The sequence below is a fragment of the Atheta coriaria genome, unplaced genomic scaffold, assembly GCF_025399875.1.
Source record: "Atheta coriaria isolate IRGN ID8LTWV9N9 unplaced genomic scaffold, Caltech_Dcor_3.1 hic_scaffold_1_pilon, whole genome shotgun sequence".
NCBI classification, from domain to species: domain Eukaryota; kingdom Metazoa; phylum Arthropoda; class Insecta; order Coleoptera; family Staphylinidae; genus Dalotia; species Dalotia coriaria.
The window spans coordinates 3,069,871-3,097,785 of NW_027045443.1; the positions used below are offsets into that span (position 1 = coordinate 3,069,871).

At 45.8% G+C, this 27,915-nt stretch overlaps 1 protein-coding gene and 1 long non-coding RNA gene across 6 annotated transcripts in view; one reads left to right on the forward strand and one right to left on the reverse strand.

Moving 5' to 3' along the window:
* Positions 1-27,915, reverse strand: part of LOC135792946 (selection and upkeep of intraepithelial T-cells protein 1-like) — a 153,722-nt gene that overhangs the window by 56,889 nt on the left and 68,918 nt on the right. For 3 of the 5 annotated variants that reach the window (XR_010548500.1, XR_010548499.1, XM_065303771.1), the window contains exons 1-2: positions 13,244-13,526; positions 9,091-10,072 (exon numbers count right to left, since the gene is read on the reverse strand). Coding sequence is in view for 3 of the 5 variants with exons in the window: in XM_065303771.1 (XP_065159843.1) it covers positions 9,091-9,127 (37 nt within the window). In the remaining 2 variants the exon portion in view is untranslated. Of the gene's footprint in view, positions 1-9,090; positions 10,073-13,243; positions 13,527-20,869; positions 20,903-27,915 lie in introns of those variants that run through there. The other 2 variants (XM_065303787.1, XM_065303779.1) reach the window with 2 other exon arrangements.
* On the forward strand, positions 710-1,341 carry LOC135791244 (uncharacterized). The gene is made up of 2 exons (XR_010547982.1): positions 710-1,162; positions 1,222-1,341. It is a non-coding gene; the product is annotated as an uncharacterized lncRNA (long non-coding RNA).

The window sequence follows — 27,915 nt, forward strand, 5'->3', positions numbered from 1 at the left end:
CATCATTTATTTAACGTCGTGAAAAGAGACTCGGCGCGCCATTGTGCCGTGTCGCCCGTTGTAAATCGTAATTAAGTTGACTCAATACAACTGATTGATAAATCTCGATGAATCCCGATTCTCCGATTGACGGACTCCACCGGCCCCACACTCGGAAGAGTCGAATAAAAAAAAAAACCGCCGCTCGGCAAAGTGAGAAACTCCGAGCGTAAAATTTAGGTCGAGACCTTTCGCGTTCAAAAAGAACTTTGCCTCGGCGGCAGCGCCCCGGCTCGGCTCGGCTCTCAATGGTAATATATTGCGGATGAAAATCACGCGCAGCATTCGACCAATAAATTAACTTCGAGTACACAAAACGCTTTATTTACACCGCCGGCACGTTGGAGCGGACGCTTCGTTCGCCCTTTCATTCGCCCGCTCCTTTCGCGAACGCATTGCGCGCTCTACGAAAAACACCACCGAAAGCCATAAACACGCACCCCCAGCGGGCGCGCGAAGAAAAAAATACATATACGTGTAGGGTTGTGGGTGGCGGGCTCACGTACGCTCGGCCCGAAAAAATTAAAATGCGAGCGCACTCGCGCGAGAGGATCCTGTTTCTCGCCGGCTGCCTTGCGCTCGATGCGAGTATTCCTGTGTGTGTGTGTTTTTTTTCGTTCCGAAATCACGTCGGCGGCGCGTAATGAAAATATTTTTTCGCTAACGTCAAACGAACAGGGTCGCGCTGCCATATCGTTTTCGATTCCGATTCGGATCCCAACTCATCAAAATTCAAGTCGACCTTCGGCCAAAAGAACGTCCAACAGATCAAACGGTAGCTCAAAGGGCGATGGCGAAGTCAGAAGAGGATTGCATCAAGGAGGTACGGCGCGTGCTGGTGTCGATGACCAATCTGATCGGCAAGCCTTACGTGGAAGCAAAGGAAGAATTCAAGGCCATTCAAAAGGACGGCCGAACAGCAATCACGACCTGTAACAAGAACATGAAGAGCCTCTACGAGGAGTCCAGCGACAAAATATGGAAGCTGATCGACACCACCCAGAACCAGACCCTCATATCCGCTGAGACACTCCAACAAAGCGCCAAGGCCATTGTGGACGAGGCCGTCAAGAAGTTCAGCAAGTGAGAACGTCAGCCTGCTCTAGCTGATCTCGTTAGTGTCGTTAGTATTTAATGAGTAAAGGGTGCAACATTTTTTTGATCATTAAACATTGCCATTAGGAACCTGAAGAAGCGCGATAAATGAGCAAAATTTTCAATGGCGTGCACGCGCGTGAATGCATAATGCAGGCTGGAGACAAAAAAAGTTGTTGGCGTAATAAAAAGATGCGAGCGCTTTCACCGTGTTCGTCTTCTTTCTACTTGTCCAGTCGTTGACTCAGTCAAGACTCGGCCCTTACGACCACTTCCCGTCGTTTCTTCTGTGTTGTCGCGGCCCCGGCAGACGCGCCGCCATTCGTACTTTTAAAATACACTTAAATACCTTCGTTATCCGAGGCCTTTTGCGCTTATCTAACGGAATCATCCCTTCATACAGTAGAATTTAGCGTCGACGCTTGGGAAATGCCTTTTTTCTGCTTGCTTATCCGTATCCTTTTTCTAGCGCGCTGCAGTAGACGCGGCGTGTTGAAAATGAAAAACGTTATTATTGTTTTTTATACGCGTGTCTTGCAGCTACAGCACCGATGTCGCTAGAGTTTCACGTGGCCATTTATTGCTGGGTGCGAAAAAAAAAAGATAATAGCGGAATGATGGTGGTACAAAAAATATTTATTCACCAATAATGTTGTTTTTTTCGAGAAATGTGTTGGATGTTGTGTGTTGATCAGCGATTAGTACAGCTGTAAGTCGACTTCGACTGCAATTTATCCCTACTGATAAATAAACATATATCCGGATCAACTATGGTCGTAAAAAGCTGGAACGAGTGAAAAAGAGAAAGAAAAACACACCAACCTAAGATACTAAGAATCGTTTGTCCATCTTAGCTTCGTTTAATTTAATGAGACCTTTGCTCGCAAGATGCGAGATGCGAGATTGCAGGATGTTCGGAGACTCCGGGCTCGTGTCGAAGTTTTCGAAGCGTTAAAGTTTTAAGCACGCGAGATTATGATGTCCTCCACCCCGGTTGCTTTTTTGCACCATTACAGTATCGCATTATTGAAGCACGAATATGCTTAGTAATGAAGATTAAAGCTTAATTAGAGAACATTGCTAGATAGGATTTTTTGTAGCACATCTCCGGCTGCGGCGGCGGCACGGGACGCATCGGGACGGATTGATGTTTGTTGGCGTTGCGAGCGGATAATTCGGTGCCTGTGGAACGTTTCCGGTGCAGATAGCAGCCGTTTTAATGAACATCGCGCCAAGCCGACACTCGCATACACTCACACCCATCGACAGAGAAATACACACAGTCGGGGGCGGGTGGCGGCGAGCGCGCGGTCACACGTACCTGCATGGCGTGCGCGTGTAGCGCGTTATCGACCCGCCTGCAGTACACTTGGGCATGCTGGCCGCGTGCTTGTGTGCGAGAAGTGCCTCGGAGTGTTCGTCCTGCTCGTCCTGTTCGTAGTCGAGCGAGCACACTTCACATCCACGCGAGCACACACATTGTGAGCTATCGCGTGGGTTTACCGGTGTGCGCGCGGCCAAGCTCGCTCTAGATTTCAAGCGCGATGGTACACGCGGTGCTCGATGGCAGTGGCGGCGGCATTCCTGTTTATTCTAGCGGAGGCGGCGGCAACAATAATAGCGGCAGGCGGATCGCGCGCAAACACCGTCGGAATTGAAGCCAAAGCGGCTGGCGGCGGTGCTGGCGAAGACGTTGAAAAGCATGGCCCGGCTGGCGGCGGCGGCGGCACGCGGAAGACGTAACGCGAAAGACGAAAGGTTACACCCCACCCGACTTAACCAAACAATGCGGGCGAACGTGGCACCTTTATCAATCGCGTTTCGTTAATTATTCGCTATTTTGTAATGAACATTTGCTCGACATTCGTGCGACGGCTGCGATTACAATGGCGACGGGCGCACAAGCACCGTTTCTTTGTTGCCGCGCAACACGCTCGATAATTAAAATCGCGGCGGGCAAAACTTGAAATTGAAATCGCAATTACGCCTGCATTGATTTGCAATAGGCAGCAGCGCGGGCCGGAACCGTCAGCGCGAGGGAGACGCTTCCGGCAGGAAGAAACTTCAACTTTCCAACTTATCATGTACGAGCGTTAGACGCGAAATTTATACCGGCACTATGTTGAATAAGTCCAATAAAAAATGAGCGCGGAAAAAGGCGATGAAGAACGCGCCGCGGCGCAGAGGATAACGGATAAGAATACGCGCGGGAGCGGCGACGTCGACGGCTGCGGCAAGGGACGGGCGCAAAATGAAAAAGTCGTGAGGTTCTTAAGATTATTGATTGGGCTTAAATATTCATCTGAAACCGTAAGCGCGGTTTAATGCCGGCTTCGAATTGTATTAGTAGACTCGTCTGATGCCATTTATCATTCCACAACAAGCCGCCGATGCTCGGGCCCGGCGCTCGGGGGCCGCCGGAGAATGGAAGAAGGCGCACAGGCACCGCCACCAGCCGCCAACCGGCACATGCGGTTGAGGGGCTGCTATCTTTGAGTGCTTTGAAATTCATTTTCTATAGCTATTCAAGTCGACGACATCAGGCGCAGGAATTTAGTGAATTTTTTGCCGCATCCGCGCTCGCCGAGGACGAGAGGGAGAAATTATCGAAATACGCTTTATTAATATTTCCGACCTCGCCGTCGGAGGTGCGCTATTCAACAAATCAGAAATCAAAAATTTAACCAACTCTGGCTGAATAATTTCACACGCGACATTTCTCTCCATTATAATCACCATAAATATATTATAATGAATGCGACAACAGGTATGATATCCTTTATCTAATTCATCAACGTCACCATTTACGTGCACGTTTAAAATTGTTTAATCCTTTGAGCATAGACTAGACACGCTTCAGCGCAGATTTTTGCTCAATTGTGTAATTGTCGTTTCTGTTTGGAAGATTGTGGTTATTTAAGTCCACCGAGCGATATTAAAAAACTCATTAGGGGGAGCATTTGATCTTTGCCGGCGGCGCACCCGTGCCACCCGCTTTGCGAAGTAATATCGTTTTCGAATAACAATTTCGTGTATAATTACTTTACGGATCGCTCGCGGGACCAGCGAAACTTTTATTGTTCGGCTTTGCGCGCCGCATCCCGGCGGCAAACCGCCGCCTCAGTGCAGGACTAAACGCTGTCCGTGGTGGCGAAAGTTTCCGCGCGCCGACACCGCCGCCGCGTAGGGTCACCGCCGCTTTTAATAATGCAAATACTTATTAACGTCGGCTCCTTGCAATTTTTGCGTAATTTTCGTTTCGTTTTTTAGCGCAAACATTTTTGCTTCCTTGCGATTACTTTTCGTCGCTCTCAAATTTGCTCCGCGTAAATAACAGAAGACCGGGGACGCAAGAAATTAAATTAGAACTCTTTTAAATTCAATTAGATCTGTGACGGATTGCGAGCGAGCATTCCGTGACTTTTTGTTGCCGATTGAAGTACTCGCTGATAATGGAGGTGACTGCAGACGGAAATATCAAAGCGGAAATGGCGCTGGTGCGCCTAGACAAATGTTTGTGCGACGTGATGTGGTCGTGCCGCCCCCTGCGTAGAAGGCGTACGGCGTGTAAAATCAAAATTGATCAATTAAATTTTAACGTCGAGCACGAAAACGTCTATTAATTCGATGAGTTTACGCGTGTTGTGCGAACGCTATTTAAATGGATATAAAGGGGTAGCATACCAGCGTGGGAGCACAAACAATTCCCGGGCGCGGCGCGCACACATCGCACACATCTCGCCCTAATTGATTATCAATTATCCTTTGAAGATATGCTCCGATACGTTTCGGTTCGCCGAGCGCATACATTTCGCAGCGAGCAAGCACGCGGCATGCCGCCCCCAAGTCCTCGGCTCGCGGTCCTCGTTTTATGGATACGCTCCGAATAAATAGTCGAGGAGAAGGTCACGAAACGCGCGCCCGAACAATGAGATCGTAAAGGTCTATTATGCTCGGCGGCCCCCAGCCGCCGCCTCAGCCGCGCTGCGGCCCGCGGTGCTGTGCGTACCGAAGCCTGAATGTGTATATATTTTACGAGCATTGCCATTGTGCAATTTACACATGCGAAGGGAGACCACCGCCGCCGCCGAGACGAAGACGCCGGCATGCGGAAATCCAGAAGAATGTGTGAGCGGAAAATATCGCGGCGACGGCAACGGCGGGAACGGCTGCTCACGAACACGCCGGGAACGAGTGTTACGGCGTCGGCGGCAACGGCCCCAAGGACTCGAACTCAAAAATAAATAAAGGATAATATACGGATACTTGACGCAGGAGCGGATTAATTTATCGCTGCTACCCCCTGCCGCGCTGGAGTGAATTAAAGCGCCAGTCGGAATAATAACGGGTTAATTAAAGCGGTGTCCGAATTTATGGAGCCGCCGTCGACGCATTCAATCACAGGTTTTAATTCGCAATGCGATCACGCGACCGAATTGGCTAATCTTGTTGCGTTTGATGAAGATGTATCATTAAAAATATTAATTAAGGTTGTCGACCTCGCCGGAAATTTCCTGTGAGCGCCAATGTTTACAATGTTTAAATGCTGCGTTATTTTTTGTGTTACGAACAATAAAACAAGGGCGGAGTGGAGGGGGACGTACAGAATTTGCTTAGCGCGAGTGGCTTGCACTCAAACGGTGAAATTGCGAGGCAAAGAAGAACACTCTCACGGCGTGTGTAAAATCGTCTAATTAGTGAATTGAAATTAATTAGTCAAAGCACTGTTGGCACCATCAGTCGCGTCGACATTTGGAATCATAAAATCCGAAAGTTAATTAAAAAAATCTTTGGCACTTTTTTGAAAAGATTTCTCTGTATCATATCGCGGCATCAAAGCGCCTCACGCCTCGCGCGTTAGGCGGCGCGTTTTTCTAATTGTGCGCCCCTTCATTCTTCTCGCTTCTTTTTGATTTCGATTTTTTTCAGGGGCTGCTTTGACGCCGCCTTGTCAAACGTGCCGGGCGCGTGTAAGTAGCACCGTAAAAAGTGTGCTTCTAATTAGGCACTTTCCTTTAATCTCGCTTTAATCACGACACTCCAAAAACACTCGCCGACGCGTGCTCTGAATGCGCGTCGCACATGAAGGGGGCGGAGGTGGCGGCAGCGGGTGCAGTTTGCGGCCGGCCGTCATAGTCAGTCGCAGCCACTCGCTCGTCGAAGACGGCCAGGTGCCGTTCACAACGCCTCGTGAATGCAGGCGCCACGCTCCGTTGCACTCCGACATTGCCGCCACTGCCGCCCCTTCGCACCTCATCCGCGATGTCAACATTCTGCAGCGGAGGCTTCGTCATCTAGCTGCAGCGCATTGCCGCGCTTGCAAACGTTTGCCGCCAAAGCGAGTGGCGCAGCAGCAACAAGGCGTGTGCACAACAACGCGCTCGGCGCCCACTCGACGTTGACTTTGTTCTTTTGCGCCATGCGTGGCGGCACGGATAAAAAATATCCTACTCGATGATCTTACGCGCGTCGCAACAAAGTCGAAAAACTACAAAAGACCGCGGAACGCTGGTAACACAATCAGCGAGGGCAACGCGAAGGGGGTGAAGATGCGGGAGCGAGCGCCTTTGTGTGTGCGTCTGGAGTGGCCCATACATATTTATACGTGGCGCGTAAGTCGACGCATACACGCCGCGGATGCGATGGATGTCGCGAACGAAACAAAAGGGCCTTCTTATGTCGCGCCGCTGCGCCACAAAGAAAGATGCTCTTAAAGCCGCCCCCGCCTGCCGAACGGTCCAGATATGCCACACATATTGTCGGCGCAGCAAAAGAAAGAAAACTCGAAAATACACAGCACGCACAGAGACAATGTAAACTAGTCGCACTTTGTACGCCGCGAACAATGACTGCCGTTCCCAAAATGAATATACGAGAAGCAAAGGTCATCATAACAACCGTCAGCGAAGTATGTACTTACTCACCGCTGCACAAAAATCGCATTGCTTTACGTGAACCTCTTCCTCGCTCAAAGCAAATGCACATCATGCAAATGCGATGCGGCGTTTCAATAATTTGTCACATCCGGTGTTCCGCGATAAAAAACCGACGAAGAAAAACAAATAAATGAGTAAAAGGGCCGTACACTTTGTACTATACAGTTTCATCTACTTTGTAGTTTTCGCCGAGGCCGGAGCCGGCGGCGGCGTGAGCCCCAAAGCGTGTACACTGCAAACGAGCGAATAAAAAATCAGCCGGCGGCGGCGACGATGAAACGGAATCGAATATTGTCTTCTTAATGGGTAGAAAAATGTGAGTTTATGTATGCTGGCATCAACGCCGCCACCGTCGACTGCAGGTCGTGAAATTGCCGGCGTACGTTCGCACTTTTGATTAGCAATTTTGTTTACAACCAACCGTCGAAGATGAAAAGAGCTTTTGAGGGCAGGTCGCGTGTGCTGCTGCGCTGTTGTCGTGTTTCCGATGAGAGAACTTCTTATTGCTGTGGTTTCTAGCATTTTCAATACAGCTACCGATGTGATATATGAAATAAACAGATTTTATATTTTTTAAATTTTAATATAAACCAGAATATGTTATTTTTTACAAAGTAAAGACGAACAAAAGGTGCAAAAACCGACCGTTATGTGACGTGCAACGCGATGTATCAAGAAAAGCGCCAACTCTAGCTTTAATTAGACATCGTCAGATTTCGCCCGACACCTACGACCATTTATGCGTCATTAAATCGCATAAGGCGCTGTAAGGTGTCAATTTGCGAGACTACGCTCGTTGCAGCTAACAGCCATTTAATAAACGCGCTAAATTTTTAAACACGTCGTGGCATAAAACACGACATTACTTATCGATAATAAGGGTGGCGGCGTGAGGAAAATCCGAGCGCGCTAGTATCGCCTCGACAGATCGAGCGACATTCGAGTGCGTATGTTTGCATAATTCGCGAATAAAATCACCCCGGCAAGGTTGTTGAGCCGCCACCGCCGCTTACTTCTCCAGCGGTGAAATGAAATATTTTCTTTATTTTCATTTCCTCCTGCGCTCGCCTCTAAAAGCCGTCCACTTTTAGAGTTTCATAGGTCCGCCGCGCAATATTTAACTTCCTTCCGCTGGCAGCGCTCACGGGAAACTTAATCCCGGTCGGTCAGGCTCGGCCAGACACCTAGTCCTTTCGTCTCTCTTTTAACTTGTATCAACATATCATAACCACACCCGGCGCGCGCGGAAACGCGCCCCTTGCACTCGCCCCGACGACGGGGGGATATATCTCTTCAAACATTCAATAAACTTTGCCACATGCGTATAACGCCGCCGCCGCGCATCGTAAAAAAGAATGAAGACGACGCAATAATAAAAATAAAAAGAAACGCGCCCTCGGCCCCGGTCCCGGCCGCGTCTCGAACCGCACACGCGAATTTTTTCTAATAAAATACCTCGCCGTCGGTATTTACCGGACTTAATCTTCATGTGAATTGCGTATTTTTACAAGGGATAAAAGCATGTTTTATTAAAAACATCTAAAAACGTATATAAACTAGCACACTGTGGAGTACCGCACGCGCATTTTTGCAAATTGATGCGTGATCCACCCTCCAGAATGTGAATAAAAACCGAAACGTACGCATTTTTCCACTACGTTTCTAAACATTTCAATTACTGAAATTTAAACCCACAGCATGTTTCGAGTCATAAGCGCCCAAACACAAAAAATCCCTTCGCAGACAATTCTATTAATTAAAAGACCAGGTGCAAAAAATGATGAATGTAATTATGAAAAGTAATTTTGTTTGGCAATCGTATAAGTTGCAATTACGCCCTCGAGGCCAGACTGCGCAGTAAAACAAGTTTTTTTTCCGTTCAAGGCAAGCGTAGCAGCATACAAACAAGTCGGTTGTCGATGGTATTCCAAACTTAATAAACCCGACCTCATTAACACATAATTAAATGAATTGCGGCGCTCTTAATAGCAATAAAAAGTAAGTAAAAAAGTAGACTCACCAATAATTAAAATGAAGATGGGAATGAAGTTCGCCATCGTTGCCTTCACTGTAACGTGTCGATTGGTGTTGTTCTTCTTTTAATCGGTTGATTTATCTGTTTGTCCAAATCTAGCGCGTTTTTAGGTCCATTTAAGTCGCGTGTAATTAATTTAAACAAATCACTTTTAAACTGTTCGTATGTGAAAAGTTTGCAAAAAGTTTCAAATTGTTATTTACCGCTCGGAATTAAAGTACGTATGCGTTATGCGCCACTCACGTTTGTGTTCTTTTTTTCTGCTGGTTTGAAGTTCTCATAAGTTGGGTTTAAATGAAAATTTGTAACACACGTGCGCAACACGCGTGGGAAAAAAAATTAAACCGAAGAGACGTACAACTCGAGTCCGGAACTCCGGTATTCCGTAGATCGATTGGTTTTTAATTATTGACAACCGATTGGATGATTAATTAGAATAGATGTCGGTTGATATATGTGCCAACGTACCACACACCTATAGCGGGGTGGTCGTGTGCGTGTATGTGTGAGTATGTGTGTTGACGGAAAAAGCTGCTTGCTTTCGTCCCCGCTGGTAATTAACGCCGTCCCCGTCGCGACGTTTTGATATCGACGGCAGGAGCAGCGGGCAAAAAAACGCACTCTCGTTTGTTCAAAGCGCACGCAGAGCGGCGGCGAGGCGGCGCAGCCTCGTCACTATTATTTCATACGCGGCCGGACATTTACGACGCAAAGCACCGGATGACGGACTGAGCGAACGCCGCCGAGGGAAAATATGTATGGGAAATTATTAATTAAAAAATCGAATTGATTAATCGCACGGTCCGTGACTGGACGTCCCGGTGGGAGGTCGTCGTCGTCGGTGGCGGCGCGAAAAAGCCGGCTATAATCAAGACACACTTTACAGCCGGATTACGTAGCGGCAGGATTCAAATGTGTCGCCCGCCGACCATCACGAAGAAGCTTTGGGCGGAGGCGGCGAATCGATCTGGAATACAAAAAAATACGAGAATTAACGCAATTATACAAGTTAAATAAGTGAAAAATTCCGATGCAGAATTTCGATTGCGTTCAGATCGAAATCCGTGGCTATCAGCCATTTCATCCAGTTTCATCACTTTTTCCAACTGAATTCGGTTTTAATTTCACTGAACGTTGGAGAGGCTTTTTTCTCTCGCATTGCTCACGCCCGCTCTTGTTTTTTTTTTGTTTCAAAGGGCGATTCTTGCAATCATTAACTCCTTCATTCATTCTTTGTCTTGCTGTTTTACAACTTGAAGACTTTACGTTTTTCCACAATTACGAAGCCGTGAATAATACAAGTGCCGCTCGAGAATGGCGAAAGTTCCAAACTAGAAATAATTCTTTTTCGGTGTCGGCGCGGAACGCGAGCGCGCCGCCCCCGCCGCCTTCAATTTTTGCGAACAATGAACGCTGGCGCAAGCACTTTCGCGAACTTTTACGCGGTCCGATGCCGGCATGCCTTTGCCGCCTCTTCGTGCACCGACGCCGACAAGCCATGAGTCCCCATCGCTCGCTCTGTGTCGGTGCAATTCGCAAGACTAAATATCCCAAAGTGGGCGCGTAATACGAGTAAACCAGTAGCGGGGCATGATGTTGATGTATTGGCTTTAATTACAGCCGGGAAAATTCACAAGCCGAGCGACGATCCGGCCGAAATTGGAAAACGCCAAAGGACGCGAGCCGTGCGCCGAAAACAAAAGGAGCGCTCAAGAAATGCTCGGGCAGGTCCATTCGTTTCCGGGACTCGCCGTCTCGTAATGAACTACATATAAATGCCGCGCGCGGAAAACAACTAAAACGGCCGCCGCCCGCGTGCTCGTCCGCAAATAATCGTTGTTCTACAACGCCACACGTTGCAATTCGCGTCCGGAATCGCGAATCGCAAATCTTGCTGCCTCGTTTCCTTTTAATATTTTATTGTTTTCGTTTTCGACTTTTGCTGACGCACTCCGCGGGGCGGCGGCGGACGCATAAAAATATTAATAGCGCTGCGTTTATTGTGATTTCAAGAATTCGCAAGTGAAACACTTTTCTTTCACGGGCGTGTTAATAAACTCAGCAGTGCGCAATGTGCGAAGTCTGCAGAAATGCGAACTGAAAACAAAAGAGCTCGCGATGAACACGCAATGAGATTCCATAAAAAGCATTTTCGTTATTCTTCACGATATTCTGGAGGGAGTCAAGTCAGGTGAAAACTCAGTCGGAAATATTCAGATTTTATTCATGCATCCGAAAATCCCGACAAGGTCACATTTTTATTGTAACACTGATTTATTTCCAACTCAAAACTATGCTATTTGGTCAGTGTACGAAGTTGGAAATGACAACAATGCAATTTGTACCTAACAACTCTTTTATACTTTATTTTTACTTTATTCATTGCAGCAATAATTCATATGGCCACCTATACCATATCCGAAGTTAGAAAATGATAAAATCCATAAAGTGTATAACGTTACCTCAAAATAACAAAAAAAATTGTTTACTCAATAACAAGTGCACTTTGCAGGCGTCTGCTTTTCAACATTTCTATTGCTTTCTATTACTTGCCCGTACTTTCAATAGCCAAAGCAACAAAGTTCTCAAATAGCACACTTTACGGTTCAGAATAGCTAAAAAAAGCAAAGTTTTTGTCAAAAGCAAGATGCCCCCCGAATAAACTCGAAATGCTGATCCGGGAATATGTTAGACATAGTGCTACGAGTACAGCAGTCCCAGTGCAATCAAACAAGACATTATTACAAAATGAATGCGTGTTATTAATATTAATTTAATAAATAAATAATTAAATGTCCGATAAAATTTCGCATTGCAATAACTTTTTGCACACAAATATGAAAGTTTATTTATTATTTGGATATTTTGATTATGTGCATGCATTACTCTGTGATTCTCGCTATTTGCAGTCCAAATTGAATAATGCATAAATTGATTCGAAAAATGAATCGACGTTGATGAACTCATTATTAATTTGCGTTACTTTTTTGTGCATTTTAATTGCCGCACGCACGACCGCACTACCGCTACTGAAAATTCTCATTTTGTTTTTGATGAAGCCGGGGACGATGTTTATGAATAATCCGGCTCAATTGATGCGCATTTGATTAAAGTGGAAAACAACTCCGGAAAAATGTCATTGCTTTGAAGCATGTTGCATTAGCGCCGTTTTTTGTGCTGCGTAACTTGTGTGTTAGTTGAAATAAAAAGTTGAATTACTATTGTAAAACATTTCTTGTTCTTCGCGGGCGTATCCGCCTTTATCGCATGTGATAAACATGAAATATGAAAAGGATTAAAACTTACAAACTCGGAAAGTTCTGCCCGTGTGAGCTCGTTATTTCGCCTAGTTTACTAAATTCAACTCGGCGACTTGCCTGCGAACTTTTATCCTCCTCGCTATCGCGATCGTAAAATTACAGCAACACACGAAAAACGCAAAAAAAAAATTGCGCGTGCGATTAATCTAATTAAGTAATTATTGTGCACAACACGTGTTTACGTCGTAATGAGAACGAACGATTGATAACGTCCGCCAATTTTCTACGACGTTTTCTCCGCCCCGGAGTGCGCGCGAATACGCGAGCGTGAGATCCTTAAGGATTTAGGAAGTCATTATGAATAAAAAATGTAAGGAAAGAAAATCCCGAGCCGTAATTATCTGCTTAACAAGATTTTCGTTTTTCGTGTTCTACATGTCCGTGTTGTGTTGATGCGCTCCTCTCTTTTGCTTTGCCACATCTTTCCTTTTTCCAGTTTTTTTTTTCTAAAAAGCAGCTTTCTTTTTTCCTCTTAGATTCCGGCAGACGTGCACGGTCATTTTTTTTTTCTCCACGCAAATTTACGCCAAGCAATAATGCAACCGCCGCCTCCTGTTGCCAACGCGCGGCGGCGGCCGAGAATTCCGCGAGACACGTGTAAACGACTCGACGCATAAACGAGTAAATTTTTAATTGGACTGCTTCCATATTTCGTGTCGACATAAAAAATATTTATTCTTCTTAATTAAGTTGCTTGTCGGCCTACGTCTTTCGAAGATTTCAAATTAAGCAAATGCAAGCGAATTGCGATTGCAACAATCACACGAAATTAAAAATGAAAACAGGAAAAAAATGTTTTGATGAAATAATTTTCTTACATTTTATCGACGTAGCTGTCAACGTCGTTGTCTTCCTGCGGTTAGTCGCCGCGGGTGTCACAGGTCATTATCATTTTTCGCCGGCGCTCGGCGCTCGATCAAAGTGGCAGTCAATTAACGCGCCCGCTACGATTTTAATTAAATCACAACGGAACCGATAGCTGAGCAATCGATGACCGACGCCCGATGACTTTGAAAGCACGAACTGACTTTGAAGTTCGCGGCGAAGTTTGCGCGCGTAAAATGTGAGGGCGGCGAGCGAGCGAGAGCTGTGGCGGTGGCTGTGCAGCGGCGGCACGCGCGGCTCGACTTGAACTGAACCGCGTTCGGCGGCATCGCGACGCACGTCGGCTCGCGCGCGCCGCAACGGCATGCGCGCCGCCTCCGAAAAGACCAATGCGCGCCACCCGTGTGTGCATGACTTTCGCGTTTCGCGCCGCGCGTTCATCATCTAGCATTATTTTATTTCGAATCGCCGCATTAAAAATAGACACGTGAGTTGACGAGCAGGTGTGTTCGTTAAAAAGCTTTTAAATAGTCGCCAGTCAATTACGCCGCCCCCAACCTACGGCGCATACGTTTTCCACAATGTTTGTCAACTTGTATCCGGCGCAGTGCGTTGTTATTGCTATTATTTTCAAACAATTTTCAATGTTTTATTTTATTTTATGTACAAGCAGTTTTTAATTACACTGCGAACAATTACAGCATTCAAATGATCATCGAACACAATTTAATGCAACATTAAATTTCGTTGCGCCGAGTAAATAAAACTTTAAACGCCAACAACGCGTAAACCAATTGTTGCAAACTTTTAGTTGCCGAATAAAAACACACCACAATAAAACACGCAATTAATTAAATCGGCTTATGAATTAATTATAATTAACTTATTTAATTGTATGCAATAAAGCCGGAAAGTGTTTAGCCAAGTGCAGCGCCCATACCCGCCGGCAAAAGTGAGCATAACGAATCCGCCGTGAAAGTGAAATCGTGCAATCATCCTTTATGCGAAAGATAAACATTAATTTTGCGCACGCTACTAATTATAATTAAATCATGGCGAATACTTATTTGAATCCAGGTATAACAATCTCATGCGACAGAATGCGACCCTGGGTTAGCATGCGCGACGTTTATTTCGTGTGCGTTATTATTTTGGCAGGGTGGGCGCGCGGGTGGCGAGGGGGTTGAGTGATAAAATGGAGCCGCGAAGCATAAATATAAATAAAATCAACGCGGTGTGATTTTTGACTCAGTTTTTAAACATATGAAAACGCAATTTTCCAATTGTTTTCATTACATTTATCTGTCACAGCGGGCCGGCCGGCATGCGCGCACGACCGGCGCGTTTAATTAACATTTTGTCGATTTTCGTAATATTCCCATATTAATTCGGAGCGATATGACTCTGAATGAACACACGCTGCATTTTGTCGCGCAATAAATGTTTCACATTTTAATTAATTAATTTGCTAGAAATATTTGTAAAATTTATTAATTTAGCGCGGCGCGATTGAAATCAATTTTTAATTAGGCACACACGGGCGCAATGCGTTCGAGAACAAAAAACCCGGACTACAACCGAAAAACTTTCGAGCTCCCCAACCGAACGTTGCAAAGTTTTTCAGCTTTGTGAAAAAAAAAATTGACAAAGGATGTGTTTTTCCAGCTGTAATACAACGCCGCGCGCACTTTTTACGATCCTCTCTGAACGATAATTAAAGAATCCGCCGTAATGAATTTGCAATTTGCACGCGTTTTATAACGTTTCGCCAAACAGTTTTGAACATTTTCATCGTGGAAATCATTTCGTTACTGGTTACGGCCGCGCTCGATTCGCAGCCGCATTCATTCGGTTTATTATGAATTAATCATCGTGATCGATTAAACGAACGTTAAAAACGATTGAATTCGAAATGCGACACGTATAGATAAAATTTGCATCGGGGTGCTGTGGTGGGCGCCGCCGCCACCGCTGCCACCGCTACCGAGATAACGTATTCGAACGTAAAACAACTCGTATCGCAGTGTCTCGTTCTGTTTGTTGGGCGGTGTGCGCCCGTCGGTGGCGGGCGACGGCGCCGCTGCCGCCACAGCTCGCCCGCGTCGGATTGTTATTGCATTTAACCGCATGAGTGAAACATAGTTAAGCTTTCATGGCGCGCTCGACGGACAACTTATCCTGATTAAATATTAACAATATTAACAACAATTTATAAAAGCATCCGCGTCGTCAACTTGTTGTGCTGCAATATTTATGCACATTATTACTCTTTCAAGTTTCACCGGGAACATTCAAATTATGGGGGCTGTGCGCGAGCGCACGCTGCTCGTATAAAAAATGCAAATAACAATTACGCACCACTTCGCTACTTAGAGCGAGCGGGTAATAATGTGATTTGAATTTTTCGGTGCCGGAGAATGAAAAGTTTTAAGAAAAGGTCAAAAGGGACAACACGTCCTAACAACATTCTACCCTACAAATTTTTGCTACAAAATAGATTTGACGCTAAAAAAACTACCACCCTTGTTATTAAATAAATAAAACATGGGTAGGTTACGTTCCAGATGACAGATGTCATTTTGCGCTGTCTGGGTAACATAGGTACCCTGTTTTTTCGGTTTAAAGTGACAATAATAATGGTTTTGTACGAGGAAGATTGACTCAAAACTGAATAGTTGAGAATAGTGAATTGAATCAGCACTGATCTTGGACAAAATGAACAAGTTCGCGCCGTCCGAATACAGCGACGAATTCCCAACGCGTTTCCGCCACTCGCGCAGTCAATGAGTTTTCGACGGGCTGACATAATACCGGCATTGATATCTTGCCGTTGCGTCCGCGACGTTATTTATTTCGTTTAAACCTTTCCGCTTTCCGGCGTCTGCATGTCGGCGGCACTCCCAAGACGCCCGCCTCGAAAAGTCGAACTCCGCGCGGAATATTTTAAACGAAAACAATTTTCCGAATGCTTTTTATAGCGTTTTATAAACAACGCCGAATTCACTCAATGCTCGCCGGGCGTCACGCGTCGTATTGACATTTTCCGCGTAGCGGAGAGTCAACTCCGCCGTTGGCATTTGCGAAAAGTTTGCCGCGGCGTGCGCCGTCAAGTTTAAAAATGTTTTCCTTCCCGCTTCGGCTCGGTTTCGCTGCAACCTCGAAGTCGAGTGCAGGACTGGATTTATGCGCGTGGAATTTCGGAATCGGTAGTCGCGCAGCAGCGCAACAATAAATTTCTTGTTGTGCGGAAAATTTCGCGTGGCGCGAAGCGCGACTAATGAGTTTGACCCATTTTCCGCAGGGCGCGTCGTGCCGCCGCCAAGGACAATTAGAGCCGTGGGCGCCCTCGTCGCGCGACGAAAATGAAAATCATAATTACTCGTTGAGGCAGCCGGCGGCGGCTGCGAGGCCAAATCCGTTGCTGTTGTTTACGTCTTCTTGCCTCGCATCTTCCTAATGCCGCCTGCCGCCACCGCCTGCCCCGGTATCGAATCGGCCGCGCGCGTTTTTGACGCGTCCTCGACGGCGGCCGTTTGTTTTGTCGATCCGCGCCATTTCTCACTGTCAATGAAGATAGGTTTCCACCACCTGTAGGTTATTTACTTCGTACCACTTTATACCACTTCTATTTACTCGAGACGCGGTGGCGGCGACCCTCCGCGTGCGGCTTCCCCAGCGCGCCCGTTTCCAGTGCTATTTTTTTTACGCATCGAACGCCTCGAATGTCCCTAACACGCACTCACCGCCGCCCCCGGCACATCTCGACGTTCCCGCCGCAGGCTGCGAAAACAACCGAAAACACTAAACGCTGCCGGCACTGCTGACTCCCCCTTCGTGTCCTCATCCCTCCTCTTGAGCGACGTCAACGACGTCAATGCTGAGGTGGTGGAGGCGCCGGGCGGAAATAACTTCGTCGCTCCCCTTTTATTTAGCTCCGACCGACATATAATAATAAAATCGTTAAAAAACTAATAGGAAATCCACCCTCGGTGTTTAATGATCGCGCCAAACGGCGGAGGGCGCGCGCGGGGGGCGGCGCAGTTCGCTCGTAATTCGGTCGCTAACTTGTTGCGTTTCGACCATCAGCGCGCGCCGCAGCGCATCGATGCTATCGGGGTCAATTACAGGTTTTATGGGGCTTTATATATTTTTAATGCGAATAAATATAATAATCATTTTCTGATAAAAAAAATAAAAAGAAGTTTTACGAGCACGTCGTGGCCGTGGCTCGATGCAGCCATAAAGTCACTGGATATGATTTACATTTTATACCTTTTACGCCAACTTTTATAACCGGCCCGAGGAAAATCACAACAATCAACATTTACTCGAAAACCAATTACGTGCGCAAACCTTGCCACTCTGTCACTTGTGTCTTGAAAAACGGAAAAAGCGCGAGCGATGGTTTCTCGCCTCTAGAGTTCTAGACTGAAGTGCGCTGCTTCCAGGATCTCCTCGACTGTTTTATCCGCCGCCTGCCGCGCGCGCGGATGGCTCGTGTTTCATTTTCGAAATAGTACCACGGTGCGTGCTTATAACGGCGGACCCGAACTTCGCGCCGGAATGCAAACGCGTAAGTGGAAAATGCGATTTTCATGTTTTGTTCGTGTGGGGCGCGCACGCCGCGTTTGTTTGTACGTTTTGTTTATTCGAGGTCGGTCCTCGACGGTACGCTTAGGCGGAAGAGATGCGCGCCACTGCCGCCCCACGTGCGACGGCCCTCAAGTCCGGCGCCGCCTACAAATGTTTTAAATTCCAATTAATTGTTTTAATGTGTTTTGTTCGCTCGTAAATAAATTCTTTCGAATTACACTTGGATTACTTGCCGGCGAAAGTCGCTTTCAATTCTCGCAATGGGCATAAATTAATTAATGTTCGATCTGTGCGGTTTTACAAATATTTTTCCAGTCGGGACTCTTAAACTTATTCATATACTATTAATGCTAATGTTGGACTTGTGCTACAACGACCATGTGCGACACCATAGTATAAAATAGGAACTAAGATTAATGTTTTCTATCACAAAAAAATCACTTCATCTTGTTTGAAATCTCAGGGTATACAATTAAGTTATGCATTAAATATTAACGCGTTTTGCATTGCTGAATTTGCATATTGGATAAATAGGAGCGTACATTCAGGAAATTTGTAGCAGAGTAGTGAGCGTGAGCGTCGAATACTTAAATAAATTTGCTCGCGCACAAACACGCCGATTCGGAACTAGGTATTCAATTGCAAACATATCATCCGCTTCCGTGTCCTTCGGCGCGTCGCTTAGCGTCTTGCGGGTCGGCGGCGCACATAATACAAATCGTAATTTTCCCTTTTTAATTTTTCATCATAAATTTGCCTCTTCCTTCGTTTCGGTCGCCTCGCCTTGAATGTTGCCACTTTGCATAATTTTAAAATTCATAAACCGCACTCCTGGTCTTTTTCATAAAGGCGAGAGGGCTGGCAAAACAAGAGTTAGGGTGGAAGCAGTGTCGGATTTAGACATCCATAACAAACCTCCTCGGGCACCCTTTCAAGCACGCGTAAATCAAGTGGTGTGTAAACAATTTTTTTTGCATCCCCAAGAGTTCTCAATTCTCTGTTCAACAAATTAAACGAGAAATTTATCAGTAAAATACTGCCTCAAAAAAAAAAACGAAAAAAATTAGTTTACAAACTAATTATTTGAGTGTTATGTAAGGGTTATGAGAAGTTAATAAAATGTTGAGATGGAAAGTTGTTTGTGAATGCGGTCCTGTAGAATTTCGAAAAAGGGGGACTAACAAACAAACAAGCTTTAAGACGCCGACCGAAAGGAGTTTGACTGGCGCGACTCGGGCCGCGGTCGAGCGGTCGGCAGTGTTTTTTTTCGTTCCACGTGACGACATGCATGCAAACTCTTCAATTCTTCAACGCGAACACGAACATCGCGCTGGTGTGGGCATCCGCCGCCGAAGGAGTTCTCGTGCTCGGGCGGCCGCCAGCTTTTACAAACTAGCTCGCCGCTGTGGTAGGCGGGGGTGGCGGCGTGTCGATCGCCCTGCGCCGGTTAAAAACACACATGCCACGTACGTACTTAGGACGGAGGCGTGCGCGGCGAGGGGTAATTGTTGGCCACTTTGTGTATCGGTTTGACGGAATAATGAGTCTATTTAGACGTCAAACGCGAACATGCAATATATAATATTTAAATAGTTGTATTGTTGAAATGAGACTGACCCGAACTGCGCGTAGGTACATGGTGAAGAAGTTTGAAAATCAAAAAACCAAACCGCTGACTGGATGTGTTACGAGAGGGCGATAAACGGCGGCAAGTTGCTTTGCGTTTTCACGCTCGCCGGTCAATTTGCCAGAATTTCGCTGCGCACGTAAATCCCGCAATAATATGCGCCCGCGAAAGTTTTGATTAAAATGATTAGTTAACGCCAGGTGAGAGTGTGCGGCAGTGGCGGTGGCGGCTGTTGCAACGTCCGACATTGTCGGGCGTATTAAGGTTATTATGTTTGTTTGTAAAAAGTTTTTTCCAAGTCGACATGTCGACATGCATTCGTAATGAAGACATAAAAAAGTTCGCGTCGCCGTTGCTGCCGCCGCTGCCGCCGTCGACTGGCCGAGCGAATTGCGGTCGGCTCCGGCGAGCGAGTGGTTAATTATGAATAAACTACCGTACGGCCCGGGCGTGTATTATACACTCGCAATACGTCGACATGCGAACTGATAAACGAAGAAGCGAAGCAAAATCGAGGCCGCGCGCACCTCGAACACCTCGCCGGCCGCCTGCCAACCACCCCTAAACCGCATTCGCACTACATACCTTAAACCGCTTTGGAAAAAACCGCGACAATTACTATTTATGCCACATTTTCACCACGTGATTTATTCACACAGCCGCTAAGCGGATTCAAATGGAGCCACTTGAATGCAGAAATTTTAATTGAATGCGAAAAATGTTCCCATGACTCTTCGCGGCGCCGGCAGCGCCTGCCACCATGAAGAGGAATGAAATTATCACGCTTGAATGAAAATTCCCGCTCCGTGTCAAAACTTTACTATTTGCGCAAACACAACAAAGTGCGCGCGCTGCGAGAGATTAGCAAGTGTCACGGAGTGGAATAAGGGTATAACTCGTCGCCGCCGCCGTTAGCCACCTTGGAAAAGGACGCGGCATAATTTCTTGACAACCGTGATGACAACTTCACGCCTCGCGCTTAATATAGCTAAAGTGCTTTAACTTAATAATGTGCTTATGTAATCAGCACACACATCGCCGCAAGAATAATAAAACTTATTATCGAACCGTCACCGGCGACTAAATGACTTCTCTTTCAGTCGTAACAATAAATTTCCCACAAATTGTTTCATTTGAACGTGGCAATATCTGTCATCTGCTGTTTTACATCATTCATGACATCACGGTTTTATTTTAACAAGTGAAACAGTCTAAAGATTAGATATTCACATAAAAACTATGAATAAATAGAGCGTGTCTGCAAATTTTGGCTAATTAATTAAGTGTCAAGTCACCTGAGTAGTTTTTTTTTACACTCAAAACTTCTTGAAGAGTTTACGACTGAAGAAGTTCACAACTTGGGCAACTTTGTTGAATTAAAATCGAAGTTGAATCTCACCGTGACGTCGAGTTGTTTTGTACGCAGCAATAAAATTCTTCGCGGTTTTGGCGGCTATAACTCCTCATAAATGTATTATCCTCGACGCAGACGTTTATCGAGCATTCGTGGGGGGCGCATTCATCTCGCACTCGTCGATATCGAAAATACGCGATTACAGTTCGTCCAAAATGCGGCATATCGCATTAGAATTAAACTCGATTTATCCCATTCTTCGTTCGAACACTTCAATTAATACAGCACCAGATTTTAATTAATTTCGTCGCCGCTCATAAACGCCGCCGCTGGATATTTAAATCTCTGCCCGACGTTGGTGGCACGGCGCGCACTCGCCGCCGTCGTTGAGCGATAATTAGCTGTTGATTCGCATCGCAATGAAGGATTATAATTCACGAACGAATAATCCTTGAAATCCGACATTTCAACTCGATCGATTTCGCATTCGGGTGGCGATCGAAATCAGAATCGGCATCACGACAGGGGTGATAACGGGGTGTTTAGCGGTGTGGGTGGGAGGCAGTTCGGGCGCGAATCGCGGAGTGCACACTCGAGAGCGCGCGAGCACTTGATGCGGATCCGCGAGCGCCCGCTTCCGCCCTCCGGCCGCCGGCCTGTCGTCCGCACCGCACCCCCTGCTTCCGTATCGACGATCGAATGCAAATGAGAGGCTTCGATATGACATCGAGCCGGTGACCGGAACGCGCGCTCGCGAAGAGTGGCTGCCTGCTTAATGAATATGGAAATATTCAATGTCGTTAGACAGTACGCCCATTCGGTGTCCGGGTTCTTTGCGCTTTTGCGTTTCGCACCCGCACGCACGCCTCCCGCACCAACTTTTTTTTGCCATCCGTTTTCGGTTTTCGGATTCGGCATTTTTTTGCCTCTTGCCGCACGTCGAAAACGAACGGGGTAATTTTTTCGCGCGGCGCGAGACGTTTTTTTTTTTCTTCACGAGTAGGTAAAGTTATAAATCATTTCAGATCGTTTAAACAAATGACGTCGGAATAATTTTTACATATTTTACTATATGCTCGGATCGGTTAGTTGCCACCCCCTACCTACTCGGCTCCACTCAAGAGGAGCGAACTTGGGAACGGTAGGTACGTGTTCATCGCTGCGGTTTGGTTTAGGTTTTCATTTCCATTTTTTTGCGCTCGCCGGATACTTTTTTTGCCTCACATTTCACAATTCAGATTTTTGCTCGCATTTGAGATGATAACACACATCAACCGGTTGGAATTTATCAAAACAGTGAAAACATTCAGTGAGTTTATGTTTACGCAAACACGAACGCACGACATTTGTCGTTCGTTCATTATCGTTTTCTTTTGTCAATTTGTTATTTCCATATTTCCGTTGTGTTTCCGTCGTTCCGTAATGTAGGTGAGTATAGCTCGACGCGCAGCCCGCCCTTTCGTAAATGGTAAACCCAAAACAAATTGTAATTTCAATAATAATCGCGTGACGATCAGAACCGCGTTGCTTTTCAATACAGCTCCACTTGTGTAACTACCTTCACTGTGTGTCGAATTGATATGGACAATAAAACGTCCACGAACTCCACCCGACACCGAAAACAAAAGCAAACGATTTACGTGTTCCATGTAAAACCTAAAATTCGTTTCGTTCGAAACTTTCACTGAAAGAGGAAAAAATATGAAAAAAAAACGCAACACTATAGCTCCATCGAGTCCATGGTAAACCACTCTAAATATTAGGATAATACACAAAAACCTCCAGGGACTTGCTTGCGCCTCGAGGCCGTCGAATGTCATGACAAATTCTTTTTACCAACGCGCGATATTAAATCGACAAGTAACCACCGGAAAGGTAGCCCACGCTCGATGGCTGATTGGTACGCAATTTGCTCTAATTCACTATTATTTATTCACAGTTTTGTCTACTAGGGACGGCGCACCGAAGGAGAGAAATAGATTTCCGAACGCGATACGATCGTGCGACATGTTATCCTCGCCTATCGAACAACCATCGAACGCTGCGGCATCCGCGGATCGCGTGATTGAATTTCCATTCCGGGGAAATTTAATCAATCAATGCGCCTGCATAATTCAGGCCAGCTTTACGAATGAGTGTTTTCTTAGCCGGGGCGCATTACAAGTGGACATGGACGCCGTTTCACTTTCTGAATTTTTCACGCGATGTACTGATGATGCTCCAACGAAATGTTTAATGAACATGAACTTATTTGTGCATAGTACATTGTGAGACACAATAACATCGTCAGGTAGAACAAATAAAGTACGCGTTGAAACATCGGGATTGAACAAAATTATCTTGTAACGAACATGACGTTTTGATTGTGTTTCCGGAAATGATTTCGAACTGCTGCTGCTTGCATCAATTTATTTCGACCGTGCCGAAAAGACTTCAATTATTTATCCGCATAACAATCAAATCGGTTGGCGGGCGCTGGCAGAAAAAAAAAACGAGGAAAGAAATAAACCATGCGGTAGATTAATGCAGTCTTGATACAGTCAGTGTATTAAAAAGCGATTTTAATTAATCACACAAATCATACGAAAGCAATTTAAAAACTCGCAGCAGCGAAATGAAATAACGAAGCACTTAATTTCGTTCGTTTCTTCTGGCTGTGCTTTCATATCGCGAACGCATTACCGGACCAACCGCGCTGAATTGTTGAGAATTAAAAAAAATCGTTTGCCGTTTAATTGTTCCTGCGAGGTGCGTTTTTTTGCGCCGGTGCCCGCGGAGCGCGCCTGTTATTTTTCGCTCCCGGGGTGGCGCGGGCGGCCGCCTCGCAATGGCAGGACGAAATAATTGAAAACGTGCCGGCGTCGGCACACGCCGCGCCACGTTTTCCACGTCCCGGCCGCACATCCACCATCCGCCGCTACCGCCCCCCGCCCGACGGGTGGGTGACGTCGTGTAACGCAGAAATTAGAAGGCAGCTTGAAGAAAGGATGGCGGCGGTGGTGGCGGCGGCAAGACGACGCTGGCAGAAATTTATGAAATTTGCATTAAAACGAATCCGGCAGATTCAGCCTCGGATTCAAATCGAAACAAAACAAGAGTTAATCATGGGGAAATTTACGTGTTGTACCTACATTATGATCGTAAAAAATTACAACGCACACAATCTGTTATTATAACCTTGAAAGTACTTTCGTGAGATGGGGCGGCTCTTAGCGTGGAGATATTACATAAGTGGCAGGTGTGAGATATATTATAGAAATCACGTAGCGGACGTCTAAATTTCGGCGGCGGGACGTGTAGCGAAATGCGAAAATGTTTCGCATCGAATGAAAAAATGACGCGCGGCAGCCGGGCGAACGTGCAACATATTGCGCTTATGTTTATGAATATATTATATAGAGTGTCCCGTCGGCGGGTTGGCGGCGGGTCGACGGCGGCGGCGGCAAATTGGGCGCACGGGGCCCGGCAACATCCGCTATAAGGGCGCCCCGCCGCCCGCCCGAGGTCGAAACTGCAAAGGCAGAAAGGCACGACTTATAATTCAGGCGTGACACCTGAGCGCGCGACGGCGCCGGTGGTGGCGGCGGGAGCCCTTCACCTGCAGCGCGCAACCTTCCGCCAAGGCGACATCTTAATCAAATTTCCCTCCCGATACAAGCTGAATACATATTGAGAAGAGAGGATTATCGGATGGTACTGAATATGCAACACGTTGCCTTCGGCCTGAGTTATTGCCGGGCCACGTTTTCGCACACGCTCCGACCCGCGTGCACGCGTTGCCTGGCGGCGGCGGTAGCGGCGGCGGAGGAGCGCTCACACACGTGACGCAAACGGCCGCGATACCTACACGTATGCGCCGAACGTGATACACATTGCTTACAACTTAACTAACCCGACGCTGAAAAATATTTAACGGATTATTAAAGTTCACGCGGCGGGTGATTTATTAATAATACGGTTTGCTGCACGCTTAAATGAATGTTTCAAAATGTACTCCGAATCGATTTAACTTTGCGCCCGCAATTTATTACGCTGACAGATTTAATGAAAGTGTTTAGCGCACGCGGCGCGTGTGCTACACGCATTGTGCATTTTCATAAATTTCAGTTTATTTTTCTTTATCACACATCGCCGTAATTAACGAGGATGCGCGTCGCCCTATTCATCATTGCGCTTTCGAAATACATAGTTGGTAATGTTTTCCGAACTTTCAACTCGCAACCCCTGCGTTGCATAACAATTTACATCCGTATATTCGTGACTACCACGTCTTTCAAAATTGCTAATACGCATTAACAAAAGCCGCAATTACGGTAAAAACTAGCTATATTTAAGATGAGATACACCAAAATGCTATTGTCATTCGACTGACATTATGCAATTCTCTTCAACATTGTTCGACTTTAAAGTCCTGACTTGTTGTAACTTTACGAAACAAAACTTTGCAAACAACTTTTTACTGCAATTTTTCTGCAACTTTCCTCGACAAAAATTTTCATCCAAAAAAATAAAACCCCAAGAGCTGTAAAAAGTAAACAAAACCAAAAGATTAATTAAAACTTAAAACCCTCTGTTTGCTCGTTCCTATTAAAATCACGGACAATCTTCAACTCTTAACTTTTTTGATTCAACTCCACACTCATTTTACACAAGGCCATCATTAACATTTCTCGCCAACTTTTGGATCCCGCGCCCGACGTTCACTAATCGCTATTATTAACGATACCATCCTTGATGTTCTTGGCGTCGTTCATATTCGGCTCATTTTAGTCCGAGTATACTTTCTTACTGCGAGCGCTCACCGGCTCAGTTTGCGTCGTTTATTTCAAATGCATTAAGATGTCTGGGAAGCCGCTACTATATCAAGCGATGTTCGCTGAACGACGTTATTTGTCCGGACATTATTGTTGCGGTCATTATCTGAAAATTATTAAACGGCGCCGACGTTACGCAAACAAACAGACGTCAAACGTCAGTACAAACAACAGAAATAGTTTATTTAATCAGAAGCGAACGCTAACGTAATTATGCATAAATAAAACGCTCGATAGTTATGTGTACATTAATTACTATACATGTGCGATGTGTTGTATTGTAATTAATAATAAATATTGCTGTGATGGGGTGCTAAATTCGTTTTGATTTTAATTACAAGCATTTCGTTCCGCACATGTAAAGGCGTCGTCGGTGTTTATTTTCGTTTCGTTAAGCTTTAACTTCACTTCCAATAAGTCAAGAAACTCGCATAGAAATAAAAACAACAACGTAATTGAACATTACGCATTTGTGTTGTTAGAATAGTCCATTATTACTACAAGTATTTCATCATGATTACTTAAATTGTCTTGTCACTGACGTCGATAAAAATACGATTTACCTTCGATAATGTAAAACATTTTTTCTAGTTTGTTCCACATAAATCGGTTTTTGTCTAGCGTTTCCTGCGACTTCGGTCAATTATGTTCTTCTGTTTCCAGTGAAATGCGTTTAAAAATTGAATTCTCTCTGCAGACGCAAAAGTTGCATGCATAAAGCGAATCCGGAAACAAATCAGACATATCTGCGGAGGGAGGTAAAAGGTTTTTCTGCGACGGCGAAAAACGATTGGTAAACTTTTCAAGAATTTCCCGGAATTTCAAGCTGTGCGCAAAGTTTGTCGGTTTTATATATTCATGGCAAACTTTGCGAAGTTGCGCGTTTAATTTAGTCATTTTTGACCGAATGTGACGTAATTTGTGTTGTCAGGATGGCGTCAGCGCATCATCATTTAATTTGCAAACGTTTGACTTGCGGTACAGGTACCGAACATGCGACATTGCTATAACCATGACCATATAAACATGTGTAAGTGGCTTTGTTTTTACACCGACAATGTATTTTCGGATACATTTGATGTTTTGCTTAAAAATCGATACATTACTATAAATAACATTAGGTTGCCATTTCGATACATCAATCAATTTCGGCGCGCTGCCATTTGGAGGTTGTGGAATGTCAGGCGCGGCGAAAAATCCTAATGGCATTCGTATTTTTGAAGTCTGCGCGTGGCAGCGAGCGCAAGTATGATCGGGTAATAATGCGCGCGTTGACGCTCATTTGTCAGCAGATAATCCGGGCGAATCACTTAGCGGAATGAGCGACCGAGTGGCGCGAAGACGGCGCGATGCGCGGCGATACATTCGTACGTGGAAGAGTATCACAAAGAAAAAGGCTCGATAAAAAATAAAGGTAATTGAATGAAGCGTGGAGACGGCAGAACGCGCGCGGTAATAAAAAAGGCATTACGTTTTTACTATTTTGTGCGAGTAAATAGAGCATATATCAATGTAATTCACTTACTTACCGGCCCCGCATTCTCCAACACGCGAGCGCCGAACACGTCCTCGTCGGCAGAGGCGAAACAACTCGCACGGCGAGATTCCACAACACGTCGCGGATGCGCCCGAAACGTGCGAACGGATAGAAGTGGTAGAAACGCGCACGAAGACGAAGGCAGCGGCAGCAAGGAGACGGCAAAAGTCGGCGAACGCTAGTTGCACTGATGTAAAGGATCTGGGGCGAACGAACGGCGGGGTGGCGAACACAAATAGTGAGTAATACGGATGCGCGTCTCCTCGGGCGGAAAACAATGGCGAACACCTCGCGCCGGAAACAAATACGAATATAGTGGAGTATTGTCTAATATTTCAAATAGATCCTTTTACCAAGTCCTTTAAAACCGCCGCGCCGCCATCGTCGTGCAAATGTGGCGCGACGCTGGTGTCGGCTATATTTTGCGCGACGTCTCTTCATTTCTGCCGCCCCACGCTGCCGCTGTCGCCGCAAGCACCGCCGGCTATGTGTTTATACGCGCAACCTGCAGATTTGATTCTTTCGGCGGTGCAAAAGTGCGAGTGGTGCGTATTGGATGACAACTTTTGTTCCACCAACTTGTCAAAGAAAACAATAAGTGTGCACCATTTATTATACGCAATGCAAAATAAAGAACTGTGAGCGGAAATTATTATTATTACTACGATAAACATAATTTTAAAGAAACATAATTGATTATAGTTTTTATAGTTAAGTAAAGTTTACCGATAAAAGTGGAA